Raw genomic sequence first — 23,564 nt, forward strand, 5'->3', positions numbered from 1 at the left:
GTTCCTCAGAGTATCCCCTTCTAAAGGGATCATGCGGTTTGGAGTTCGAGGCAAGCTCAGTCCGAGATATGTGGGACCCTTCGAGATTCTCGAGAGAGTTGGATCTGTTGCTTATAGACTGGCACTTCCACCTGCTCTATCGGGAGTTCATTCTGTATTTCATGTCTCCATGCTGAGGAAGTATATTGCTGATCCAAATCATGTGATTGATGTGGCACCTTTGCAGCTTCGCGCCGATCTTACATATGTGGAGCAGCCTGTCCGTATAGTGGATAGGAAGGACCAAGTCTTGAGAAGACGCACTATCCCATATGTCAAGGTCCAGTGGAGCAATCATAGTGAGAGAGAAGCCACCTGGGAGCTGGAGGAGGAGATGAGAGAAAAGTATCCAGCCTTGTTCTCGGATTGAGGTATGTTTTTAATTTCGAGGACGAAATTTCTTTTTAGTTGGTTAGAGTGTGAAGACCCGAACTGAAGTCGGCAAGGAGTGCCGACTTCAGTTGGGTCATCGTGGTTTGCCCACGAAGACCACGCCGGCCGAACGGCCAGCGAGATCTCCGCACGCCCTTCCCCTCTCTCCCTCTCCCTCTCTCCCTCTCTCTCTCTCGCTCTTTCTCTTCTCTGAGAGCCCCAACCCTTGTTCCATTTCATTTTTCCTCCTCATTTTCCCCTCTTCTAGAGACGGTCGCCGGAGCCGTAGGCGTCGCCGGAGCCGCCATCGCCGCCGGAGAAGCCACTCGTCGACCGCCGGAGGTGAGAAAGACTACACATTTACTGTTTTATGGATTTAAGAGGGGAAAGAATAAGGTTAGGTTAATCAATTTCATGCCCTGTTTCGGAAAGACATTTTTTTTTTGATCGACCGGCCGACGGTGGCCGGCCGAGGTCAATCCGGCCGAAATGGGTTCGGCCGGAGGTGGGTGACGGGGGGCCGGGCTTCCAGCCCCGGTCTCCCTCTCTTTCCTCCCTTTTTCTTCCTCTCTCTCTCTCCTTCTTCTCTCTTTCTTCCCGTTCGGTGCCGCCTGTGAAGGTGGGGTAGCCGACGGCGGCTGGCCGAGCACGCCGCCGAGGACCACGGTCGGCCGCCGAGGGCCGACCACCAGCCACCTTCTTCTTCTTCTTCTTCTTCTTCTCCTTCTTCCTCTTCTTCTTCTTCCTCTTCTTCTTCTTCTTCCGCCGGCTGGGTGTTTTCCTTGCATCATTTTCTGTGCCCTGTTGGTGTCTCAAACCAGGCACAGATGAGCTTTGGGTGTTTCCTTTGCATCGAAATCCGTGCCTTAAGGGTGAACCAGACTTTGAACCGGGTTTAAATTGTGAACCGGTTCCACCTATTCCATGAATGGGTTTTGTTATGGTCTGATCAGACCTGGTTTGGGTTGGGCTAGGGGTCTGTGTTGAGCTGAGTCGGGCCAAATTGGAACTGTGGGCTGGTTTGGGTTGGGCTCGAAATCTGATCCGGACCTGTTATCTGGTTTGGCTCAATTGGGCTTAATCTGTGTTGGGCCACGATTGACTTGAGTTTAAAGGATCCTGATTTTAGAGTCTATGTTTGATCTTAGGGGCCCATTCTTGGATCTATGAACTTAAGGGTTTAAGGGATTAGAAATAGTTTAAATTATATTTCTTAGTTAATTAAATAATTAAAGTTTGTGTTTTAATCAGGGGTTCGTGATATCTGTGGCAGGGATTCTTAAGCTAACCCAGGTAGGTAACCTTGCTTAAAGTATGATTTACATGTACTATGCATATGTGTATGATTATTTCCAGCATATTGATATGTTTTATATTCTTGGCAGTATTATTATTTAGAAGCATGTTTTTGACTGGAAATCGATCATCTGAAAATCTATTATGCATATATTGGTTTTGAAAACTTATGTTTATATTAAGTTTAATTGTTGGAATTTGTGGATGTGATTTTGGAGACCGCGTGACTATTGTCTAGGATTCCCGCCAATGGGGTGGAAACGTTGGCCCTGTCGACTTGTATGAGGAGCTAGTTCCGGCACTATGGGGTGTTTTGGCTCTGCGGAGCATGCTCTGAGGAGCAGAGATTGGGGCACCCTGGGGTGCAGCACTGCGGTGCAGGGCTCCATTTGGAGCAGAGTGTTGACACTTCGGTGTGACCATGCCACTGGGTGATGTGGCCGTAGTCATGCGGTAGAGCTGTGGATTATGTTATGCGTGATATGATAGACTGAAATGGTATATATATATATTACTTGAGTATCGGATTGGTTTGCGGATCATCACATTTATTTGTGCACATGACCTGTAGTTACATTGCATATGCTTTAATACATGTTATCGTGACTTTATGCATGTTGTTACCTACTGAGCTGTTGTAGCTCATACCTGTTTTTGACAAAATTGCAGGAGATGATTGATGGGGGATTCGGGAGGAGAGGACTTATGACACTGGACATAGATAGATTTAGATTCATTTTGTCATAAGTAATTGATCTTGTAAATAAATGTTATCAACTTTATTTGAGACATTTGAAATTGAATTATTGATTTGATTATCTTAAATGATAGATTTTTAGTATTGATATTGTGATCTGATGTTGTGACTTGAGTGTCTGATTATTCAGCCTTGCACGCCCGTGCGGTCCGCCGTGCGGGTGTGCGGCGTCTGGCGCGTCTCGGGCCTAGGTTCGGGTTCGGGGCGTGACAATATTCTTACCTATATCCCCCTAATAATGTTAAATTCATATGTTTTGGACATCTAAGCAGGTCCTAAGGGAGAAGAGGCCGATGAAGTGAGCGAGAAGAGGTAGAGTTCTGTTCCTCATTTACTATTAAACCAAGGTCATTTTTATCCTTCTAGAATCTTAATTAATTAACCTTAACCAGGGATTGATCAATGAGAACTAGTAGAAGAACAAATTTGTACAGATAAAAAAATTTAGAATGATCAATAAAGATAGGGATTCACATCATAAGGTTCCAAGACTAGTTTTTGGCAAAGTAGTCTTATGACATATAGTACATATAGACCATGACCAAAACATAGATGTTGAACCAATCCATGCTTCCATCGACCAACTTTTAAGCCAATTTGACTTATATTAGAGTACTAAAAGTTGTAACGGTTCATTGTAAGACAAACTTAAAGATAGATCTTTCCATCCTTAATCCAAATAAAAAATTGAGCCGAAGCTTATAATATAAAGCTATTGTTACAATGAGCTTCTATTTCATAATTTATAGAGGTCTTGACATTAACCCCAATTTTCTCACCAAAAGCAGAAAAGACATTAGCCCCAAATTCTAAACTCCCGATTATAATTACATCAACATTAAGAGGTTTCTTCTTCTTCGCTTCTTATTAGACTATAAATCTACTGGTAGATACATCGGTCCAGAACCAAAGAAGGGAGGCCTCCACTTGAAGGTCTTGACTACGAAACTAGGCGGCAATTTTACTTCTGACTACGAAAACAAATTGAGGACGGTCGATCTCATCGAATTCTAGGTCTCATCTAGCTATCAAACTTACAAGTCAGAAATCCATGTTTGAAATTAATTAGGTTGCGTAGGTTGACCAGTTGGTGATCTCAAACCTAACACGTCCCAATTGTAGGAATACTACATGCAGATAGCGTGCATGGAGTCCATGGTCCATGCTACTATATATCATTTCCTAATTGATTCCTAAGGAAAAACTTACAGGCTCATAATCTTTAGCATTAACAAGCGTTCTTTTACACGGAATCCTCCCATGTCAACCGTTACTTGGACCTCCACAGTCTAAGACTTCGTGCCTCCCCTCCCCTTTGGTTCTTTTTAAGATATAGACAAAAGTAAAGCCCCTCCCCCCTCATGCCATTGTCATTCCCCTCTCTCTCGTTTTCTTTTTTTCTTTTTTCTTTTTTAGATTTTGGTTTGGCTCACTAACGGAGCCTCCTCCATTAGAGGTCTTTTCATACTATCTGTGAAAGTGCTCTAGGATGTGTGAAAGGACGATGGGGGAGAGCAACGAGAGCCTTCCCAGTTCCCACATGATTTGCCGTGGCCAGCATAGGATTTTTATCCGGATAAGAGCGTGCAGTCCTTCGCCAAACCTCGTGATGGCTGCTGCTGTCTCTGCTGCCTCGGCATCAGCAACGCTACCACCACCCACGCACAGACGTGACAAAAGCTCAAAAAGGATAAAAACAGTGCCTGAGAGTGCGAGAGATTCTCCCATTTCTCTCCCCAGCACTCCCTCTCGCTCCACACACACACACACACACACACACAACATGTCCCCATGTGTGTCTGCGCGTAGTTTTGACCAATAAAGTGCTCTCGTCTTTGTCACAGGGCCGTTGACAACATAAAAACAAAAGCAGCACCAAAAAGATCACGTCCCACAAGCTCAGAGGCTTGCCAATTAGTTTGTCTCTCACCTCTCTCTCTCTCTTCTCTTTTCTCTCAATATGACATACTAGTTTGTTACGCGAAGTGGGTCAGCTTTTGTACTGGTGAATGAAGCGAGTGTAGGCTTCGCAGTGCAGCATGAATGGAGCATAGCTGCATGTCCTGGGCTTCCAGCTTTATTTCTTGGTTGGTGTGCCGAGATAAGGTACTCTTTAAATATTACTTAAAAGCGGTGCAAGTGATCCATGATTGATGTACATACGTACGATTGATGCTGCAAATCGACTGCAACACGAGCAAACGCCCAATCCTAGCTCCACTTCTCGAGGTTCTCGTGAAACTATGTACTCTCGGAGACCACATATTTAGGTAGCTGAACCAAGTCCCCCTTGCTGCAGTTTGAACGAAAGATTGGCCAAATGTAACTTAACTACCCTCTTTTATTGATTTATTTGTTAAAATATATTTTGGCAGCAAATTCTAACTACATTCTGAATAGATGATAATTAATTCTACGCGGTTCAAATATAGGAGTTACCTTAAAATTTGCAGATAAAAGTTATATGGTACTTTTCTCTTCACATCTCTGTCGATCTCCTCTCCTCTAAAATCAGTTTATATGCTAGTAGTACTGCTTGAAGTAGCTTGTAGCGAAGGAGAGAGAGAGAGAGAGCAAAGAAAGGATCAGAATTTAGGCTATGGTCTTATTTTATCAGGCCAAAGGAAAGCCTCACACTGAAACTGTCTATCTTACAGCATGGAGACTGAAATGCCAAGCGTATGACTGAACGACGTCTAAAGATATGAGGCCACCGGCGCGCCTCGTCATTCTTCGCACGTGCCCAATCTGTCACGGGACTTGGCCGGCAAGACCTGCATAGAGAAAGAAGAAGGGCATATCCCAGAGTCACCTCTCCAATCATTGACTTCTTTTTTCATACTGCAAACCCTTTTTTCCATGATCATCTCAAAAGCATACCCTGGCGATCCATCTATATGTCCTATTTGCGGGCCTTTCAATTTCTTTTGCATTTACGCGAGCCAAATGATGATAAGAGACAAAAACGTACAAAAAGAGAGGAGCAGAATAAATAATAACATGCCATAATGCAGCTTTGGTACTAAACATAATCGAGTATTCCTTTTGCTCAAAAATAATTAATGGTATCTACAAATTCAGAGGTTTTTTTCTTTCTATTTAACGCGAAATGCACCTTGAGAAGATGTAAAGCTCTCTCACCTTGAGTGTATGATGGATGTGGTGTGGTTGCATATGATCAGTGTTATTAGGGTTCTAAATACTGTTCTGGACGCTCTTCAACAACAAAAAAGCATGAAGATTATGAAAGATGTGCTTATCGGGTACGACGTGGACGGATTGAAAAGTTTCCTCCTCCTAAGCTATGGAGGCTCGCAATAAAGGGAGCAAAAAAATAATACAAGAGAAAAAGAAAAGAAGGAAAGAAGGAAACGTGATACATACTAATTAAAATTTTGATCAATGATGACCACTAAATATGAGAGGAAAGTGAGTAAATCTAATATATTTTTTTGTACCTCTATAGTCAACTCTATTTCAGTTTGAGTTAAAAATTTCCATTATTCCATACTGATTCCAAGGAGGTTCTACCTTCAATAGAGGAGCACATGAGAATTAGGATTATTACAAGAACAAAGATAATAACATTCATGCAACAACAAATCTAGAGTGCCATAGCAACCTCAACTTATGAGTGAATTCTACAGCAAAAATAGAGATGCGGGACAAGCTTTCCTCCCTCGGTTTCGAGAGAGAAAAGATTAGATCTAGATAAAGAATAGTTACCATTGTTTTTTTTTCCCTTCAAAAGTCTGAAGTTTGGAGCCCATTCGTACCACTTTCCTTGGAGTAGCTAACCATGCCATGGTTGCTTATTTTGTTGGGGCTGCTCATATGAGGAAGAACTCATGCAAGAGTTGAGCCCAGCCATGTTTATGAAATCCCTGTGGGAAAATGCTCTCAGCCCCAAGAAGTCTCTAGTCAACCCATCATTTCCACCACCACTTCCGCCTTCCTCATTCCTTCCATGACTTCTTGCAATGCCTTCCATTCTACTGTTCTCTTCCCTTTTGGCTCCAAGCATCCCCCCAAAAGCCTCCTCGAAAGACCCACTAAAGCAAGGAGCCGAGGGGAGGGAATTCAACATCATGTCTTGGAGAAGAGAAGGCGCTGACCCATGTCCAAAACCACCACCACCACCCCCAGCCATCTCTTGGCCAAAGCCAGCAGTAGTATTCGCAACAGAAGCATTGGCCGTGTGAGTTGCCATTTGATCGTGGCGTGGAGGTCTGCTCATGGTTGCACCCATCTGAGCTGCCTTTTGCAGCAATGCAGTGGCTGACATGTGAGAAGAGGCAGCACCTGAGGGGCCTTGGAAAGGTGGAGGGAGAGGTGGAGGAGGGCCGGCTGGGTTTTCACGAGAGTACTGCTGTTCTAATCTTGTGGAGTAGATCGAGGAATGGAGGTCTAATGGGTTCAGAGAAGTGGGGCCCTGGCAAGCCAGCCATGGTGGGATATCTGTTCTCATGCTAAAGTGTTGCTCTCTTTTCGGTGACAGCTTTTGCAACCCATGAGTGCCTATGATGTTGGTGTTGGCCTCTGTGGCTCTCATCAGCTGGGGGAACTGGGCTTGGAGGGCAGTGTGTGGAAGTGGAGAGGGGTCATGGGATGATGTGGGCTGAGAGAATAGCAGCGTGGGGTGGTTAGCCAGAGGATTTGCGGTCATGGCCCTTGCACTCTCTTCCGCCAATGCATCACAGAAGGCCCTGTGGGTGATAAAGCTATCCCTCCTGCAATCAAGAACAGTAACCAACAAGAAAAGGCAAACCAAAAACATAAAAAGAACAAGAATCACAAAGGGAAGCCATCATTCAAAAAAGCTCACATAACTCCAAAAAGACACCATGGTGAAAAAGGGAAAGATATGAGAACAAATCGAATGGGGAAAAATATCATGCCTTCGGTATCTGGGTCTCTGAATCCATGGGGACATTTTGCTGATATGTTTTCATTCTCATGCTATCCACCATGACCCAAACCCAATAGAAGTGGCTATGACTACCATAGCAGCCTGCTAGCCAGCACTTTTGGATTGCTAACATTTCATGCTTGATGTTTTTTTGTTTTGCTTTTTGAGTTATGAAACCTAGCTTCAAGTATTCCTTTTCCAGTGCTAGCTTTTTGTTTCATATCTAAGCAATTACTGTTATTAAATCTAAAAGTTACTTTAGTTTTATTGCTACCTTGAGAAGAGAGTACCACAGTCACATCTGTATTCCCTTGTGCCACAGATCTTGGAGTGGGCCTTCCAATCGGATTGAACAGCATACTTCTTGGAGCACTTGTCACACTTCCACTTCTTCTCCCCATGTTTCCTGCTGAAGTGTTTCTTGATGCCAGTAAGGTCCCCAAGAGCCCTAGAGGGATCATGGTGCACGCATGTCACCTCCGGGCAGATGTACACCTTCTTCTTCACCTCCTTGCTGCTTCTCTGCTTCAGCTTCCATGGGAGGTTATGGCCCCTCCTGTGGAGCTGCAGGTTCTGATCCCTCTGAAACCCTTTGTTGCAGATCTCGCACACAAACCTGTTGGTAGCCATCAGGGTCTTGGGAGACAGCGCCATCACCTCAGCATCTGGATCTGAGATCCGATTCCCAAGAAAAAAAAAAACCAAGAAAATGGAATTTTCCCGTGTATATTTAGTGACTGAATTAAGACAAAAACATGATATCTAGCACCAAGTTGAGTTTCAAGACCTGGGTTTCCTGGGAGGTTCCTCTTTTTCTTCACTGGGGCCGGGTGTGGGGAGGCAAAGGAGGACTGCTGGTTGGAAGTGACACTGGCTTCCCTGGAGGCTGAAGTTAGATTGGACATGTTCTCCTCCATCAGCTGGTGCTGCTGAATTGTGAGCCCTTTAATCATCTCCGTCTACTGTTGAGTGGAGAACCCTCAAACAATTATTGGAAAGAAAGAAAGGCTGAGGCTGAAGAATAGCTCAAGTCCTGAAGGCAGATCTATCTGTTTCCTCTCATCCGATGCAGAGAAACCCTGTGGATTCCAAAGTTTACAAAAAGGAACATCATCATTTACTGGTCTGACATGCATTTCCAAGGCTTATCCCAAGTTCCACATGTCATTCAAATATAATTTATCAAGTAGAGAGAGAGAGAGAGAGAGAGAGAGAGAGAGAGAGAGAGAGAGAGCTCTAGGATGATGACTTTCCATCAGATTTAAAACATAGAACCATAAAAGTTCTCAAACCAAAACTCCAGCAAGCGAAAACGAAAACAAAGAGGGGAAGAAAACTTTATGACACTAGCAGACGGAACTGCACCAAACCCTTCATCAGCACATCAAATAGGGGAAAAGAAATTAAGACAAAAACAACATATGCTTTCCTACCTCAAACGAAGAACATCTGAAACTTACATCAAGGTGTCAATAAATGAACAAATAAAGCAAAACCAACTGCCCAAAGACTAGAGGACTGACTAAGCGGATACGATACTACTGCTACCCAAAAAAAAAAAATCCATATAAACCGGAATGAAGAGAGCAAATCAAAAGGAAAGAAATTGCGGAGAATTTCTTCCCAAAGATAGAGAGATGAGGAGGAGAAGGGGGGTCTATGTGGATGAGGGAAGCAAGCAAACATTCAATCCTCCACTCATTCAATACTCACCCTACAGGCTAATGTGACGTTGCACTTTCTGTCTTTTGCTTTGCTCCCTACGCATATCTAGAAATTCCTTTCCCTTCCCCTTCCCCTTCCCCTTCCCCTTCCCCTTCCTCTTTCTATAATATAATCTCTAACATACTGTATATCACCAAGTCTCTTTCTTATCATCATAAATATCTCAGGGGGAGAACAATACACACAATGTATGGATAGCTTGCGCACATGCAATCATGCGATGTTGATACACAGAAGATGATGCAGTGGCCACCACAAAATCCATACCTCGTGGTGGACTAGCTTCCTTCGTGGCCTGGGTTTCGTATCTTATAAATATACTAGCTCGTAGGCGGCTATTAGATTAATGAAGAGAGCTTTTGTCTTAAAAGGACAAAGGTGGTGAAAAGGAGGGGATGATTTCGGGGAACTGATGGGCTCGTGATTTATATTTCTCGATGGGAAAGCATTGGGAGTGGTGGTAAAGCAAGGCACCAGCTTTTTTACATTTACACTAAAATGATTGGGTCATTGATTGAGTTCACATGCTCATGTCTTATTATTTTTTCTTAAATGAAGATCCTTCTTTTATTTTTATTTTTTTGAAAAGTAAGCCAGTTTTATGGAGTGGTGATTACGTCGATTTCTTCATGCACGGGCCCACCTGTTGAAATCATGAACCATAAAACGTAGAGCTGGTATTACTCTTTGTTTCTGATTAAGCAAATGAAATCAAATGGCAGTCTGGCACCCACCATGCTCGGGTTGACTCGAAATAATATATATGAGGATCTATACAAGCATGTGTTTAATTCCACATCGAATAGATTTTGAATATTTATATAGAATCAAAAAATTAAAATAATACTTTTTAACTAATCATTTTAGATGAGATTTTGGATTGAATTCATATGAATTTCATAGTAAACTTATTAAATTCTCGACGATTTAGAACACAGAGAAAATAAAACATGGTGTAAATAAAATAGGTGCTTTAGCAAATAATCAGGCTTAAAAACGAATGAATGAAGCATATCAAACATCAATTGAACAGAAATCTCGTGGGCAAGCGGATTTGTTGAAATTTTTTTGGCCCTTGTTTCCTCACAATCCAAGGAAGGAATAGACTATTATTTTTTATAATGCTTTCTCTTGTCATTTCCTGCCCCTTTCATCTTCCCATGTAATTATTTATCGCCATATGGGGGGGAGTACAGACAAGCCATCCCTGCTCCTCCGAGACCATTTCAAAACTGGAGGCATATTTTTAATTCCTCCCGGAAGGTTACCGATAGGAATGTCTTATAAATGCTGCAAACGGATACGGGAATCGAAGGGGGGTGGGTACTAGAAATTCGGATGTCCGCTGTCGGAATCCGATGACGGCTATTTGTTGTATTCTCCCCAAAAAATGCCCAAAACTTCAACTTGGAGCATTTGGTTGCTTCGTGGTTGATGCGAGGAACATAGTAGTACAACTAAAAAAATTCTCTTGAACGTGGATGTTTGTCGTCTCTAAAACCGGCTGGAGATGCTGGCGACTTTGTCATACCTAGAGATAATATCAAAAGGTGGTGTAGCTATCAATCAGTCTAGACCATAGACCCTAATGATAATGATAATAATAAACTATTATTATTATTATTGCTATCATGCATGTATACATACGTATACTATTAGTAAAAATATCCTTTTAATAACATAATTTTATTAAAAAAATATTATGCCGAAGTATACTTTTATTATTAGTTTGCATTGTGCTTTGGAACTTGTAGCAATTGCTTACATTGGTGGCAACAATTTGAACTTGATCATGGCCACAAGACTTCACGTGAACTCTTCATTAATTCATATAGAAAGCTTTATTTATTTGAAATATCGATCAAAATCCTTGTAGTGCTCGTCCTAGACTAGGGCTTACTATTTAAGTTTCACCATGCAAAGACATGTTTAATCTTTCTTGCAGCCGCTCAGTCCATTCTTGAAAAGAAAAAGCACAGGGGCAATTGCTGAAACAATATGTCCTCTTTAATAATTCCAAAAAAATATCACTTGCTTCTCCTTGTATTTTTCTTATGTCTGTTTTTCTTTAAAAAATTTCATCCTTTATTTACCAAAAAGATTCATCCTTTCCTATGCTGAACTTCTATTATTTTGGGCATGATCGTATTAAGGTTAAAGGAATGGATCATGATCATTCATATGATACCTGGTGCAAGTGTACACAATACCATTCAAGACCTCGTGTGAAGCACTTGATAGCGAAGAAGTTATTGTTTTGAGTTATTTTGATATTTGTTGCATCATATGTCTCTTTATAAATCAATTTCCTTCTTTCATCTGATTTTATGTCAAATATTTCTATAGATTTGTAATAATCAAGAACCTTATCTAAAAAAAGCTAGCTAGCTGAAAAGGTATTATTTGGATTTATTGGCGCTATATAAGTAACTAAGATTTATTTGGTATATAGCCGATGTGTGACTAAATACATACTTGCTCAGGTCCTCACATATTTTTTTGTTTAAATTTTGACGTTCTTACCATACTAAAGATCCAAATCTATTCACAAGCACCACAAATCTTAATCACAAGCATCATGATCAGTTCTATAGTCAGCCCAAATGGGTTTGTAATATAGCGTCCCCTAGTCCATATAGACTATAGGCTAAGTCAGCTCCGATACTATTTATAACAATTTAGAACTTCACCCCAAAAAAGCTAGCTGAAGGATGTTATTTGAATTTTTTGATTTTGTATAAGTATTCAAAATCTATGTAATACATAATTGATGTGTGACAAAAAATTGCATTTATATTTATAAAAAATCATTGGCAGTGAGCCTCTCATATACGTGGAAAAGTCTATTCCTACCATTAATTAAAGTCCCTTTCTACCATTATAATGTGATATTTTTCAGTTCAGTTCTACTTTTCAAATTGTCTAAAATCAACTCTCCAACTCTCCATCTTATAACCAACTCCCTAACTCATTTTTTTTGTTCTTCCCATCATGAAACTTAAAAATGGTTAAAGAAAATTAAAACAACCTTCGCATAACATGGGATTTGGTGCACTGGGTGCACCTACAAATAACTTTGCCAACTTGGTAAATAGTATATATTTATCATAAATAATTGTTTTTTCATTTTTTTTTTTTTTTTGGAACTGCATCAAGCCATTACCTATTGCGCCAAGTGCTGCTTACTCAACCAGTTATCCTTATACCATATGGGAGTACATTGCATGCAATTTAAGTAACAATTTCATTTTACCGATGCATGGGAGATGGATTATATAGAAATCAGTAGTATAATTAGATGCTGCCACCATTTTGTAGATTTTGTATTTATTCCCGACTAGGTATATGTCGATTATGACGACGGATGTACACTAAAATTAAAAATAATTGTTAATAATTTATAACTTAGAAGATATATAATTTGTTGAAGTCATCTTATTTTTTGTAAAAAAAGTGTAACAGATTAGCTTATAAGCATCATAATCTGCTGCACCAATACCATCTAAAACCCCACTCCAATGCATGATATGCTTATAATAGATATGTGGCAAGTGTCAACCACTCATGGAGCTACATCTTTCTTTCCATGCATGCCCTCTTTTTTAACTTTCTAGGGTTTCTCTTCCAATCATGACCATGGTGATCGAATGCAGCTCACCACAAGCGCATGGGGCACCGCATCTCGTCGGATTATAGGAGCTTCATTCGATCACCGTCATTGCATCGATCACGAACGGCCGTGATTGAAATACAGACCCTCTTCGCCCGAGCTCGGATCGGAGAGGATCCGCATCCCGCCATTGTCCGTTCTCCCGAGCGTGAGAGAGAGAGAGAGAGAGAGAGGAGGACGCCACGGCTCTCAGAATTTCGAAGAACGAAAAGTGGGGCCCACTGACTTTGAGGCCCACAAACGAATCCGGAGGCCCATCCCACCCTCTCTCTCTCTCTCTCTTCCTCCTCGGGGACGGCAAGCTCACGCATCCGGATAAACAAATACATAAATAAATAAGTAATGATCTCTGACCGGAAGCTGCCGGTTCCGGCAGGCAGCAAGCGCGGAAACCAGTAGGTGGACGTGACCATTGGTCTTCCACCGCCACGTGTCAATAGCTTTTGAATCTGGAGCCGGACATCGTGGGTCGCGATCCGTCAAAGATGTCATCGTCACGACACTCGGGCACGTAGAATAATCAGCGGACCAGCGATGCCAACGTTGAGATTTCCGCGTGATTAGTCTACATTCCGATGCAAGTCATTGGAATTTTGTTTCGTAGTCTTAGAATCTTATTCGGCCTTCAAGGGACGTTACATTTCAAACTATAATTAAGATATTACCCTCCATATTTCAATTAATATCATCAAGGGTTGTCTGTCACCCGGTCTAGCTAAGCCCCATTTGTATGCTCGTATTTACATGTAAAGTACATTTCTTTATAGGAGATATTCTATTTTTTTTGTACTCTTTACTTTCTCGTGATTTGGCAGGATGTACTCAAATTAAAGCTATATAAATTACCGCATTTATCATTAAAAAAAAAAAAGTCTCTTTAGCACAAGAGGGCAGCACGGAACACTAGAACTCTGCAACAATATAGTTTTTCTTTCTATTCTTGCTTTAGTTCTGCTGCTTTGCTTCTTAAAAAGAAAACTAGAGCTTTGTTGATCCATACATGGCGGGGAGCCCTTCTCCTGCTTTTCTTTCATGGCAGCAAGTATCTGTTACTGCTGCTCTTTGTAGCTCTCTGAGCTTATAAAAGCTTCCCCAGCATGCTTGAAGCGTTGCTTGTGGACAATGGAAATGCTTGTATCTTAGGGCTTGTTTGCTTGCATACAACTATGCATCCGGAGTCGGAAATATAGCTGAAGTTTGCTCTTAAAATGACCTTAAAAAAGAGATTTCAATCTATGAGAGTTGGACCCACTTCAATGAAACGGGTCCAATTCGAACTACTTGTAGCCAAACCAAGCAGGAACTTGGCAACGAGAGGACAAGCAACTGATGGCGTCTTTATAGTTTGCAGTTCTCATTATGGGCCCCTCTGCAGTCCGTGGACACTTGTACCACGGTTTACAGGAGGGCATTTTTCTCAAGCAGAACCTTAAGTTGTCCTAGGAGAATATCGCCAAACAGGGCTTACCTAGTTCGACAATACATTTGACCAGCCGAGATCTGCAAAAGTTTCTGGCCAAACTAGTTTAGCGAACAATGAAATCTCTGTAACAAAATGGATCTCATTTGGCCACTTCAACAAAATCTGGACTTAATTTAATGTATAGCTGTAATCGTAAGTGTGAATCACAGTCAGTCTAATTGATTAGTCCAACGGTTGCGAAAAGGAGGTACACAACATTAAAATCCATGGCAAGTCAGCAGTAGATTATAACAATGGGATTTAATTTTGGCCCAGAATATGTTTGGATAATAGAGCTGAAATTTTTTTTATATTCGTTAATTGAGCCAATACAACCAACAAGATCAGATGATTATGGACTGGACTAGACCTATATTCATAAGTACTATGAAATAGATTTGCAGTGGACTGGCCTGAATTCTGAGATATGGGTTTTTTTTTTCTCTCTGAAATTTGGGACGGTCTATTCCAAAGCTATCCATGGGTACTTATGAATATAGGCCTAGCCCAGCCTGTAATCCTATAATCTTGTTAGTTGTAATGACTTAATCCATGAATCCAATAGGATTTTTAATCCGCCGTCCAAACAAACCCTTAATGATATTTATTTTGCAAAGCGGGATATATTTCAATTACTACAGAAGCTGGATGATCAGCTTATCCATGGACTAACAAAAAAAAAAAAAACAAGCCAAAGACACTTCATGAATATCCCATCTAATAATTAGTGTTGTCATTTGTTGGATTGGGGCAGCATTACAAAATCTTGAATCTGCTGTCCCATGATGCAGCCCAAGATAATATACAATAATGCCAGAAGATTGGCCTGTTGATATCACTAATGTAATTTATGCATAAATTTGACAGTTCAGCGAGAAATGATTTGCTTCCCCCCTCAGATTTGCAAGAAAATAGAGTTCAAGATAAATAGAGAAATCATAACCTCGATGCACAAGATAGCTCCTACATAACCCGTATATCTTTCCATGCACCATAATCTGTTATAATTTCCAAATGGTCGCAAGCATAACCTTCACTAGAAAGTAGATTCTGAGCAAAATTCAGAGCTATAAACACCCAGCTTTAGTCAATCATGTAACTCTGAATTTTTCACAAGCTTGAATGGTTTGGGCACCTGTCATCATTTCTGAATCATGAAGACACTAAATGGTAGCAGACTAGTACAAAATTTTAGAGTTCTTCCAAACATGTAAACAGGAACCTGAACCGCCTGCCTGTCAATGATCATGGCAAAAAAAAAAAAAAATGCATTCAATTCGACACCAGCAATAGAGACTGATAAAATTTTACGAATGACCTATAGTCTTTCCAAGCTGATATTGTGATAACAGTTGAGAAATAAGAGACCAGAGTTTAAGAAGATGAGTCTTACTAGCAAGTGGAGGATGTCAGTGGAGTTTCAAAGGTTGCACGAGTAAATCAGTTCCCTGATATTCATTCGGCAAGAGACAGAAAATCAGATGCTGATCAAAGATCTCAACAAGGAATGACGTTCAAAAGGAGACCCCAAATGATTAACCTTTTGTTCCTTGATTACACTTGATTGTCATCAAGGAAGAGAAAATACAGAATTAGAGTAAACATGAACTTATGCAAAACGAGGTGATGACTCACCACTAACTTGTTCGATGCTAAATAAAACCTGATAATGATCCTTACTACTAATGTTAATATCAAGAAATTCCAACAAAAATAATTGTGCCTGGTGAAATTGATCATTGGATCATACTGCCAGAGCTAGGCTACTAAGTGGCATTAACATTTTGCAGGTGCAGCACCTGGCATCACTAGGCATCCCAAGCTCAAAGTACTGCAAAGTGCAACTGAAAAGGAAAAGAACTTAGACATCCAGGACTGAAATACCCAAAAATATGAAAAGGAAAAGAACTTAGTATTAGGTGTTGATGCTGTGGGTGAGAACATGGAGGGCATAGACAATCTTGAGGAAAAAAATATGAAGAAAAATATGAAAGATTATGTACGCACAACAGATTTGGGTATCCCAAAATATCAAAAAATACCTGTTCGCAACCCTTATGCTAGATTATGTAAATAAATATTAACAGTATTAACCCTGAAGAAATCCTAATCCTGACAGTTTCTAACTAAAGAACTCCTAATATGGCTAAAAATACCCAAAAACAAGAACTTCTAAAGAAGGCCACTAGCTATCATCTGATATTAACCAGGTTCATTGTCCTCAAGTGACTTGACTTAAAATCGAACTTCTAGAGAAGGCCAGTATAACTCTGTATAGATCAGGTCCTTGTTTCTGTCACAACTACATAGCTGGATTACCTCTCTGTCAACATGGCTGAAACCACTTGGAAGTAAACATTCAACTTCAACTTGCCGTCAAGTTGTGGTCAGAGCCATTAAATTCCTTTGACTACTGCAGCATCACGTTAGAGCATCCCTTTTTTCTTTCATCCTGATAACTGCTGGATCACATTTCTATATTTCCTTCCGCAGGTGCTACATATAGAGCTCTTGGCCTAGCACCAAGTCCAATCAATTAGCTCTATGAGCCTCCATACTGTGTGCATTGCATTGGGAACGCCTCTAGCAGCATCACTGGAGCTTAAGCCCTGAAAAGAATCCAGTTGCAATCCAGTGTTGATTGGAGGCATTTGCTTAAAAGACTACCAGCAACCAATTTGTTGAGATGTACCGACTAGCAAGCCATTACAATGACAAAAAGCAGCCATTAACAGCAGTCTCCAATTTGGTCTCCTCCAAGAAATGTTAACACATAAAGGAAGAGTGATTACTGAAAAATAAAAAGCAGCAACACACTATAGAGCCAATAGCCAAGAAACAAAACTGTATCTATACACACATCTCAACTATTTGCACAAGACTTCAGTTCAACACGGACATTAAGCATTGTACAAAGGCCGACTCTCTATAATGGGGGAAACTATGGAACCTCCCATATGTAGATTGCTACGAAATGGAACTGGTGAAATGAAAAGGTGAGAAAATTAAGCCTCGGCCAAAAAAAAATACTAACGAGGCAAAAAAGGAAAAAAAAAAGAAGAGAAAGAATAAAAAAGACCAGTGATAGGCTCTGACAGATGTTATGACACCGTTTGAATGCTCAATGTTGATGATTTCTTCTGCAACTTCCCTTTCAGCTGCCTGATCTTGGCATCCACCCGTGCTGTAAAACCAATCTTAGTTTCTTGCCTTGCTTTGGACCGCTCCCTCTTCCACATATGCTGATCCTCCAAATCTTTCTTATAGTATTTGATCTCTTGGATCACATGGTGATCCAGAGGATTGAATGCCCTCTGGAAGGAGATGTGGGCCAGATATGGGATATTGCATGAAGCAGTTACTATAAGTGTTGCAACCCAATATACAGGAGCTGGTCCAAGGGCTTCCAGGAGTATCTGATAGGCATTCCCAGAGATCAATGGCGATGACATTCCATATGCAACCAGAAAGACGTACCATGTAGCAATGCTGCCCCACACAAAGAGGTGCTGGATCCATGTGAAGTGGCTCATTGTTAGGGCAATTTGCATGTTGACAGCCCAGATGATGCAGGTGAACATGGCAGTTCCAACAACGGCCATGTCAGCAGTCTGCCCCCCTGCACGGAATGCCTGCTCATAGAAAATGTTGATGTTCAGAAAGAATATAATTAGGGATGAGTAGAGACCATTGCCCATCCAGCCAATTATCCTATACCAATCAAAGAAAAGGTTCTTCGGTCCTTGCTGGTACAATGCTGGAAACTGCAGAGGAAAGAGTTCAGTTTATCATATCAAATCAATCTAAGTTCACAATCTACGTGCACAATAATAAATTCAAATCCAATGTTAAAAATAAAAATGCTGCTAGTTTATGCTGAAGAGAGCACAGATCGATGCACAATCTGTGATAGATGACAAGCATTTGTTTACTTTGAAAAGTTTACCAAGAATCGTGACTGAATGCTAATCATTGCAAGTATTGCTCTTGTACAAAGCCCAAATATTATAGCAAGCATACCTGTAAGCAGACTTCAGAAGAAACATCTTGCTCAAATACTCCCAATGATATTACAGGCAACGACGTGAGAATGACATTGAATAGTAGCATATACCAGTCATCATACACTGACTGCCCAGAGAAGCCAGTATATGCCTCGAAGTAGAATAGTGTGAGGCCAAAGGCTATATTTTTGTAGAAGAAATAACAGACCTGAAAGCAGTCCAGCAGAGTCCCAAGGAATCATTAATTAAGTTACATACATATTTATAACAGATTACTACAAACAAGTGCAAAAAACACTAATGAAAGTGTTCGTTAATTTGTACCATCTGGGCAATCCTCTTATAACACCAATGTCCATGGACAACAAGAAGCCTCTCTAGAAATCGAAACTGGGCGATGGAAAAATCACTAGCCATCACAGCCTGCACAAGGTCAAATTGCTAAATAATTAACTGCTCACTTATTTCAACCTTAGAGGTGATTTCGGCATCCTCTGAAACAGCTATAAGCCTCGATATCAGATGTCTAAGTTTGATTCGAACATCAAACGTCCATTGCCTATTATTACCAACCTGCATTCCTTCTACTCCACTGATACCAACACCAATATCAGCCTCCTGAATCATGCCCACATCATTTGCACCATCACCTACTGCCAAAGTAGTCTTGCCTGTACCTTCTTTCACCAACCGAGTCACCTAAAGCAAGAAATACAACATGATTAACTGAATTGTGTAGCTTAGCATTTTGTGCGGATGAGAAACAACAATAGTGATCCAATATAATGAACATTACCAGTGCTTTCTGCTTTGGGGAGACTCGGCAGCATATGACAGAAGCACAATCAACCGCTAAACTCAAAAACCGGTTCTTCATATCATCCTCCAAGGCATAGGACAAAGTTTTTCCATCAATGATTAAAGCAAATGCTGCATGAGGATCCTTTTCCAGCTTGATCATTTGTGCAGCATTAGTGATTTGCATCAAAATATTCTCTTTTGCAGCCTGATCAGTCATCAAACATAAACCAACACCTACCATGAATCCAATTCCAGCACAGAACAAAACCAAGGGCAGTTTAGAAGGTAAATTAATAAAAAGATACCTTTTTAGCATCCCGCGTTACCAAATCACAGTTGATTGTGGATATACAAATTTGTTTCATGCCTTGCCTAAGTAAACTGCAGGAAAATCTGCAGATACAAATAGATTTTTACCAGATATCCAACACAGAGAACAGGAAGCAGATCCATTTCGATTCCAATGATATCCTTCTTGTGTAAAGTGATTGATTTTAGAGCCATACCCTATGTTGATGGCAGTTTCCATCTTATCACCTGTCAGAACCCAGATCTTAAGACCAGCCTGTGCTAATTTATCTATGCACTGTGGGACCTATACAGGAGGACGAAATAGTCAAAGGACTGAAAGAAGCAACAGTTCGATAGTAAAAGAAAGCTGCAATAGCTCACTCCTTTCTGTAATTTGTCCTCTGCAGCAGTTGCACCAACAAGAATCAAATCCCTTTCAATCATATCAGCAACTTGCTCAAGTTGAGCTTCTCTATCAGGCCCTATAGTGGTTTTTGCTTTAATAAATTCAGTATTCCAAGCAGAATACTCAGATTCCTCAAGCATCCTGTATGCTAGTGCCAACGTCCGCAAACCTGCTTCTCCATATTCATTTAGATGCTTACTAGTATCCTTCTCATACATTCTTCCATTTTTTGACAGTCTTTCAAAAATTATGCTGTTCATTTCACGAAAAAGAAAACTTTCTTGTAGGCATAAAGGCAATGGAAGATGAAACAAAATGGATCGCATTTGAATTAATGGATGAGATGACTCAAGAAAATTAATAAACAGATAACATTTAATAGAAACTGTAAATCTACAAGTCACCAAAGTATTGCGGCCAATGGTAACAATAGGATTATATCATACCTGTCTGCACCTTTACACAGAAGATTAATCTGCCCCCTCTCATCCCGCACAATCACTGACATCCTCTTCCTTTTGCTGTTGAACTCCAATAAATTGAGAATCTTGAACTCCCTATTGAAATTTGAAGGGGAAAAAACTCGTAGATTAAGATAGCAAGACTTTACGAGAGACACAAATAAAAGCAACAAGGATGTCATACAGATTGCTTTATGCTATGACCTTTCTATATGGTTCTCGGAAGAAGAATCTCTCTCCCGGACAAACACGCTTGATTGAGTCCTCTTACAGAACTCAAATCCAAATTCCCTGGCTGCAACAAGAAATGCCCCCTCATCTGGTGATTCCGTTTCATAGGTAAAACCTCCAGCTTCCACATTTGGCTCAGGAATTCCCGTGTGGCAGAGAGCGAGTATCCTCAAGAACAGAAGAATGGTACCTGCATTGGGCTCCTTTGTCCAATTTCCGAGCATGAGACGATCATCTTCAAAACTGAAACCCTTAATTCTAGGCTTTTGTGGCTTTTCAATTGCACAATTGATCCCACTTTCCAGCTCAATTCCTGAAGATCCAAAACCACCTCTACCATCCTCCCAGAAATCCTGACTGCTGCTATGCTGCTCTGGTGCATTGGAAGCTTCTGACGCCATCTGCTTGGCTGCAGCCATTTCCACCTCGCTAGAACCCACACCATACGAAACTCCCGCAATGGAACACTTTAAGAAATCCATCTGGTTGCAGGTCAAAGTGCCAGTTTTGTCTGATAAAATTGTATCAACTTGCCCAAGCTCCTCATTTAAATTTGAGGTCCGGGCTTGTGCTGGAATTCCTGTCTCCTCATCATACATGTAAAGGTCTTGGTTGATGAACATGGCTTGCAAGAATTTGACAAGTTCAATTGATACATAGAGCGAAATTGGTATTAAATATCCATATAAAATAAGAGCTGTAACAAGATGGAAGATGCCAGATAGCTGAGGCCTCGATGGGTCATACAGGTTAGTGGTATTATGTGGTTGCAAGTACCACCAATCTGGCATCTCAGACTCTGTCTTCGCTGCAAACCCAATTGAGCTGATCAGCGAAATCAATACAAGAAGTGTGAATAGGATGTATATGATCTTATTCATCTTCTTTTCAATTCTGCTTCTTTTAGAAGGCGATTTTGTTGCATTCTGCATAGCTTTGCTGTCATGACCAGCGAAAATGACAACTCCGTAGACATAGTTAGTGTTTCTAAGCTTTGAATCTCTGAGAAGAATCTGACATGGATCAAGAGGGTAGACCTGCTGCTCATATTCAAAATTACCAACAAAAGTGTAGAGACTAGGATTTGGGTCTTCACACCGTATGACGGCCCTAAAATCCTTGAAAGCCTCATCATCATCCAAGGGCAGAGTTACCTCCAAAGATCTTTTGACCTTCAAATTTGTCTCCCCATCCAAATTCATAGTCTCGACATAGCATATCCCATCTTCATAGCTAGATGACAACAGAAGCAAGTCGGCAGGGAAGAATTGGTCCTTCTCTACTTTGACGACATCTCCAACCCAAATCTTTTGCCAATGCTTGTAACCAAACTGCCCCTCCCCCTTATGGATGCTGACCTTCCGGCTATTAACTTCCATGTCCTGCATAAACCTTCGCCAGTCTTCTAATGCCTCTTTTGCCATACTAAGCCCAACAACAAAAGCCAGAGGAGCAATCATGCTCACGGGGTGGAAGGGGGTGACAGAGGTGAGGGATAGCATGGCGGCAAGGAGGAAGTACAGGTTGGCAACTCGCCGGAACTGCTCAAAGATGGCTTTCGGAAGGAAGGTGATGGCATTGTACTTGGTGGTCGAGATGCAGTTGGTAGGGTATTTGAGAGGCTTCTTGCGGTGGACTCGGGGTTGGTTGCAGTAGACAATACGAGAGTACCCAGGACCTTGGAGAGAATGGGGAGCCTCACCATCTAATAGCACGGAGGGACGGATGCAAGAGAAAGAGTAGAGCTTGCTCCACCGGAGCCGCTCCCTTAACCTCCCCGTCCGTGCCATCCTCCTCTTTTTAGGGTTTTCTACACCTCAGCTTGAACTAAATCACTCCCAAAATCTAATCACTCGAGGGTTTTGAACTCCAACTAGAATTCGTCGTTGCTTTCCCTTTATGCCGAGTGGTTTCAGCAATCAAGACCGGATACTAAAAATCTCGGATTGATAAAAGCTCCCCGGAATTATCTGAAAATTTTTATGAAGTTACGGAATTAATTCAACTCCAAGATGCATTGAGTTCGTGAAATAGGGATTGCACCAGATGGATGCTAGATTTATTAACCAAGTCATTCTCAAAGTAAGGCTGAATTCTGAAAGGCATTACTGATTTCTTGAATCTAATTTACATTCGATTTTCAGGAGAAAAAGAGATTGGCGAAAAAAACAAGCAATGACATTCTTTATAACGCTCCAATCCGATATCTTTACTCGAAGAAACTATAACAAATGAACAGCTCAAAAATCGAAAAGAAAAATCAGCCACACTACTTCCGGATCGGCATATTACGCTGCAACGCGATAGATACAATAAAAAGAACAAGATTCAAACTGATCTTAGACAGCTCCGGTCATGACTTTTAGCCATCAAAACCCGAGAAAACGGATAAAAGAGTCCGCAAAAAAAGAACCAGAAGCAAAGAAGCGAACCAAAAAGAAGCAAGTAGAAAAGGAAGTTTCAGCAGAAAACCTACACTGGAATCATGGCGAAAACCCAAGAAGATTAACCCGACCGTCTCATCGACGTCGACACTCGACGGTCGCGCACCAGGCTCTATAAACGGGGCGGGGAAGAGGGGCTTTGCGCCTCGGTTTCTTCGTCCGAACAAACGCCAAGAAATTCCGGCCTTTACCGGCCGGCTTTTTTTAAAATTGTTTTTTTCTGAAACCTTATTTAATATTTCTTTTCTTTATTGCGTCAAATGCCCAATAGACGAGGATTATCTTTAAAAAAGAAGACAATAATCTTAATGGTGAGCTGGATCGCAGAGCTTGCCTTTTCCGGTAACCGCAGGAGGCAGGACGCGCCCCCTTGACTTCGGAGTTCTTCGGTACGGTACCTCTGGCTGCAGGACCATTCGTACAGGAGTTTAAACGCTGGACACGTGTCGAACCGTTGCGAGACAAAACCAGCTCGGTGTTGGCAGGAAAACAAGAGATCAGATCTAATTCCAACTAATTGTCCGACGTGTCAATCATCGAGTGGCTTAATTGTGCCCCGTTAAGGGGACGGGTGTTTAATGACCATGAGCTAGTAATTACGGAAGGGAGCAAGCGTTACGCCTCTGTCGCCGAGAGGATTCCCAATTAGCGCCGGGATCGCGGAACAACCAAAAAGCCCAGGCTGTGAGTTTAATC

General features: G+C 41.3%; 2 protein-coding genes across 4 annotated transcripts; both read right to left on the reverse strand.

Moving 5' to 3' along the window:
• Positions 1-5,033: 5,033 nt before the first annotated feature.
• LOC103702025 (protein indeterminate-domain 7-like) lies at positions 5,034-9,386 on the reverse strand. 2 transcript variants are annotated; one of them, XR_001879152.3, is made up of 5 exons: positions 9,087-9,386; positions 8,161-8,452; positions 7,648-8,044; positions 6,191-7,194; positions 5,034-5,238 (listed from the first exon to the last, which is right to left on the reverse strand). XR_001879152.3 is itself a non-coding variant. In XM_008784300.4 (4 exons), the coding sequence occupies exons 2-4, from the start codon at positions 8,324-8,326 to the stop codon at positions 6,258-6,260; spliced, it is 1,500 nt and encodes a 499-aa protein (XP_008782522.2). In that variant the 5' UTR covers positions 8,327-8,452; positions 9,087-9,386; the 3' UTR covers positions 5,946-6,257. The 2 variants fall into 2 exon arrangements, 1 of the variants encoding a protein (XP_008782522.2); XM_008784300.4 differs by lacking the exon at positions 5,034-5,238 and having other exon boundaries at positions 5,946-7,194.
• Positions 9,387-17,022: 7,636 nt separating this feature from the next.
• LOC103702024 (probable phospholipid-transporting ATPase 4) lies at positions 17,023-23,064 on the reverse strand. 2 transcript variants are annotated; one of them, XM_008784297.4, is made up of 12 exons: positions 22,901-23,064; positions 20,398-22,394; positions 20,179-20,289; positions 19,708-19,984; positions 19,542-19,630; positions 19,341-19,428; positions 19,031-19,240; positions 18,808-18,933; positions 18,559-18,657; positions 18,251-18,442; positions 17,948-17,994; positions 17,495-17,862 (listed from the first exon to the last, which is right to left on the reverse strand). In XM_008784297.4, exons 2-12 carry the CDS (start codon positions 22,212-22,214, stop codon positions 17,766-17,768), a joined length of 3,153 nt encoding a protein of 1,050 aa, XP_008782519.2. In that variant the 5' UTR covers positions 22,215-22,394; positions 22,901-23,064; the 3' UTR covers positions 17,495-17,765. The 2 variants fall into 2 exon arrangements, with proteins under 2 accessions (XP_008782517.2, XP_008782519.2); XM_008784295.4 differs by having other exon boundaries at positions 17,023-17,994; positions 22,901-23,063.
• Positions 23,065-23,564: the final 500 nt, after the last annotated feature.

Source organism: Phoenix dactylifera, chromosome 8 (assembly GCF_009389715.1).
Source record: "Phoenix dactylifera cultivar Barhee BC4 chromosome 8, palm_55x_up_171113_PBpolish2nd_filt_p, whole genome shotgun sequence".
NCBI lineage: Eukaryota > Viridiplantae > Streptophyta > Magnoliopsida > Arecales > Arecaceae > Phoenix > Phoenix dactylifera.

Bases quoted from the DNA above. Each gene is read 5' to 3' on its own strand.
- LOC103702024 (XM_008784295.4), bottom strand. From the start codon at position 22,214: ATGGCACGGACGGGGAGGTTAAGGGAGCGGCTCCGGTGGAGCAAGCTC. The intron at 19,429-19,541 runs GTATGGCTCTAA...TTGTATCTGCAG, and splicing joins GAAACTGCCATCAACATAGG to ATTTTCCTGCAGTTTACTTA. The intron at 18,443-18,558 runs GTACAAATTAAC...GACTGCTTTCAG, and splicing joins ATAAGAGGATTGCCCAGATG to GTCTGTTATTTCTTCTACAA.
- LOC103702025 (XM_008784300.4), bottom strand. From the start codon at position 8,326: ATGATTAAAGGGCTCACAATTCAGCAGCACCAGCTGATGGAGGAGAAC. The intron at 8,045-8,160 runs GTCTTGAAACTC...ATCGGATCTCAG, and splicing joins GAACCTCCCAGGAAACCCAG to ATCCAGATGCTGAGGTGATG. The intron at 7,195-7,647 runs GTAGCAATAAAA...TCTTGATTGCAG, and splicing joins TGTGGTACTCTCTTCTCAAG to GAGGGATAGCTTTATCACCC.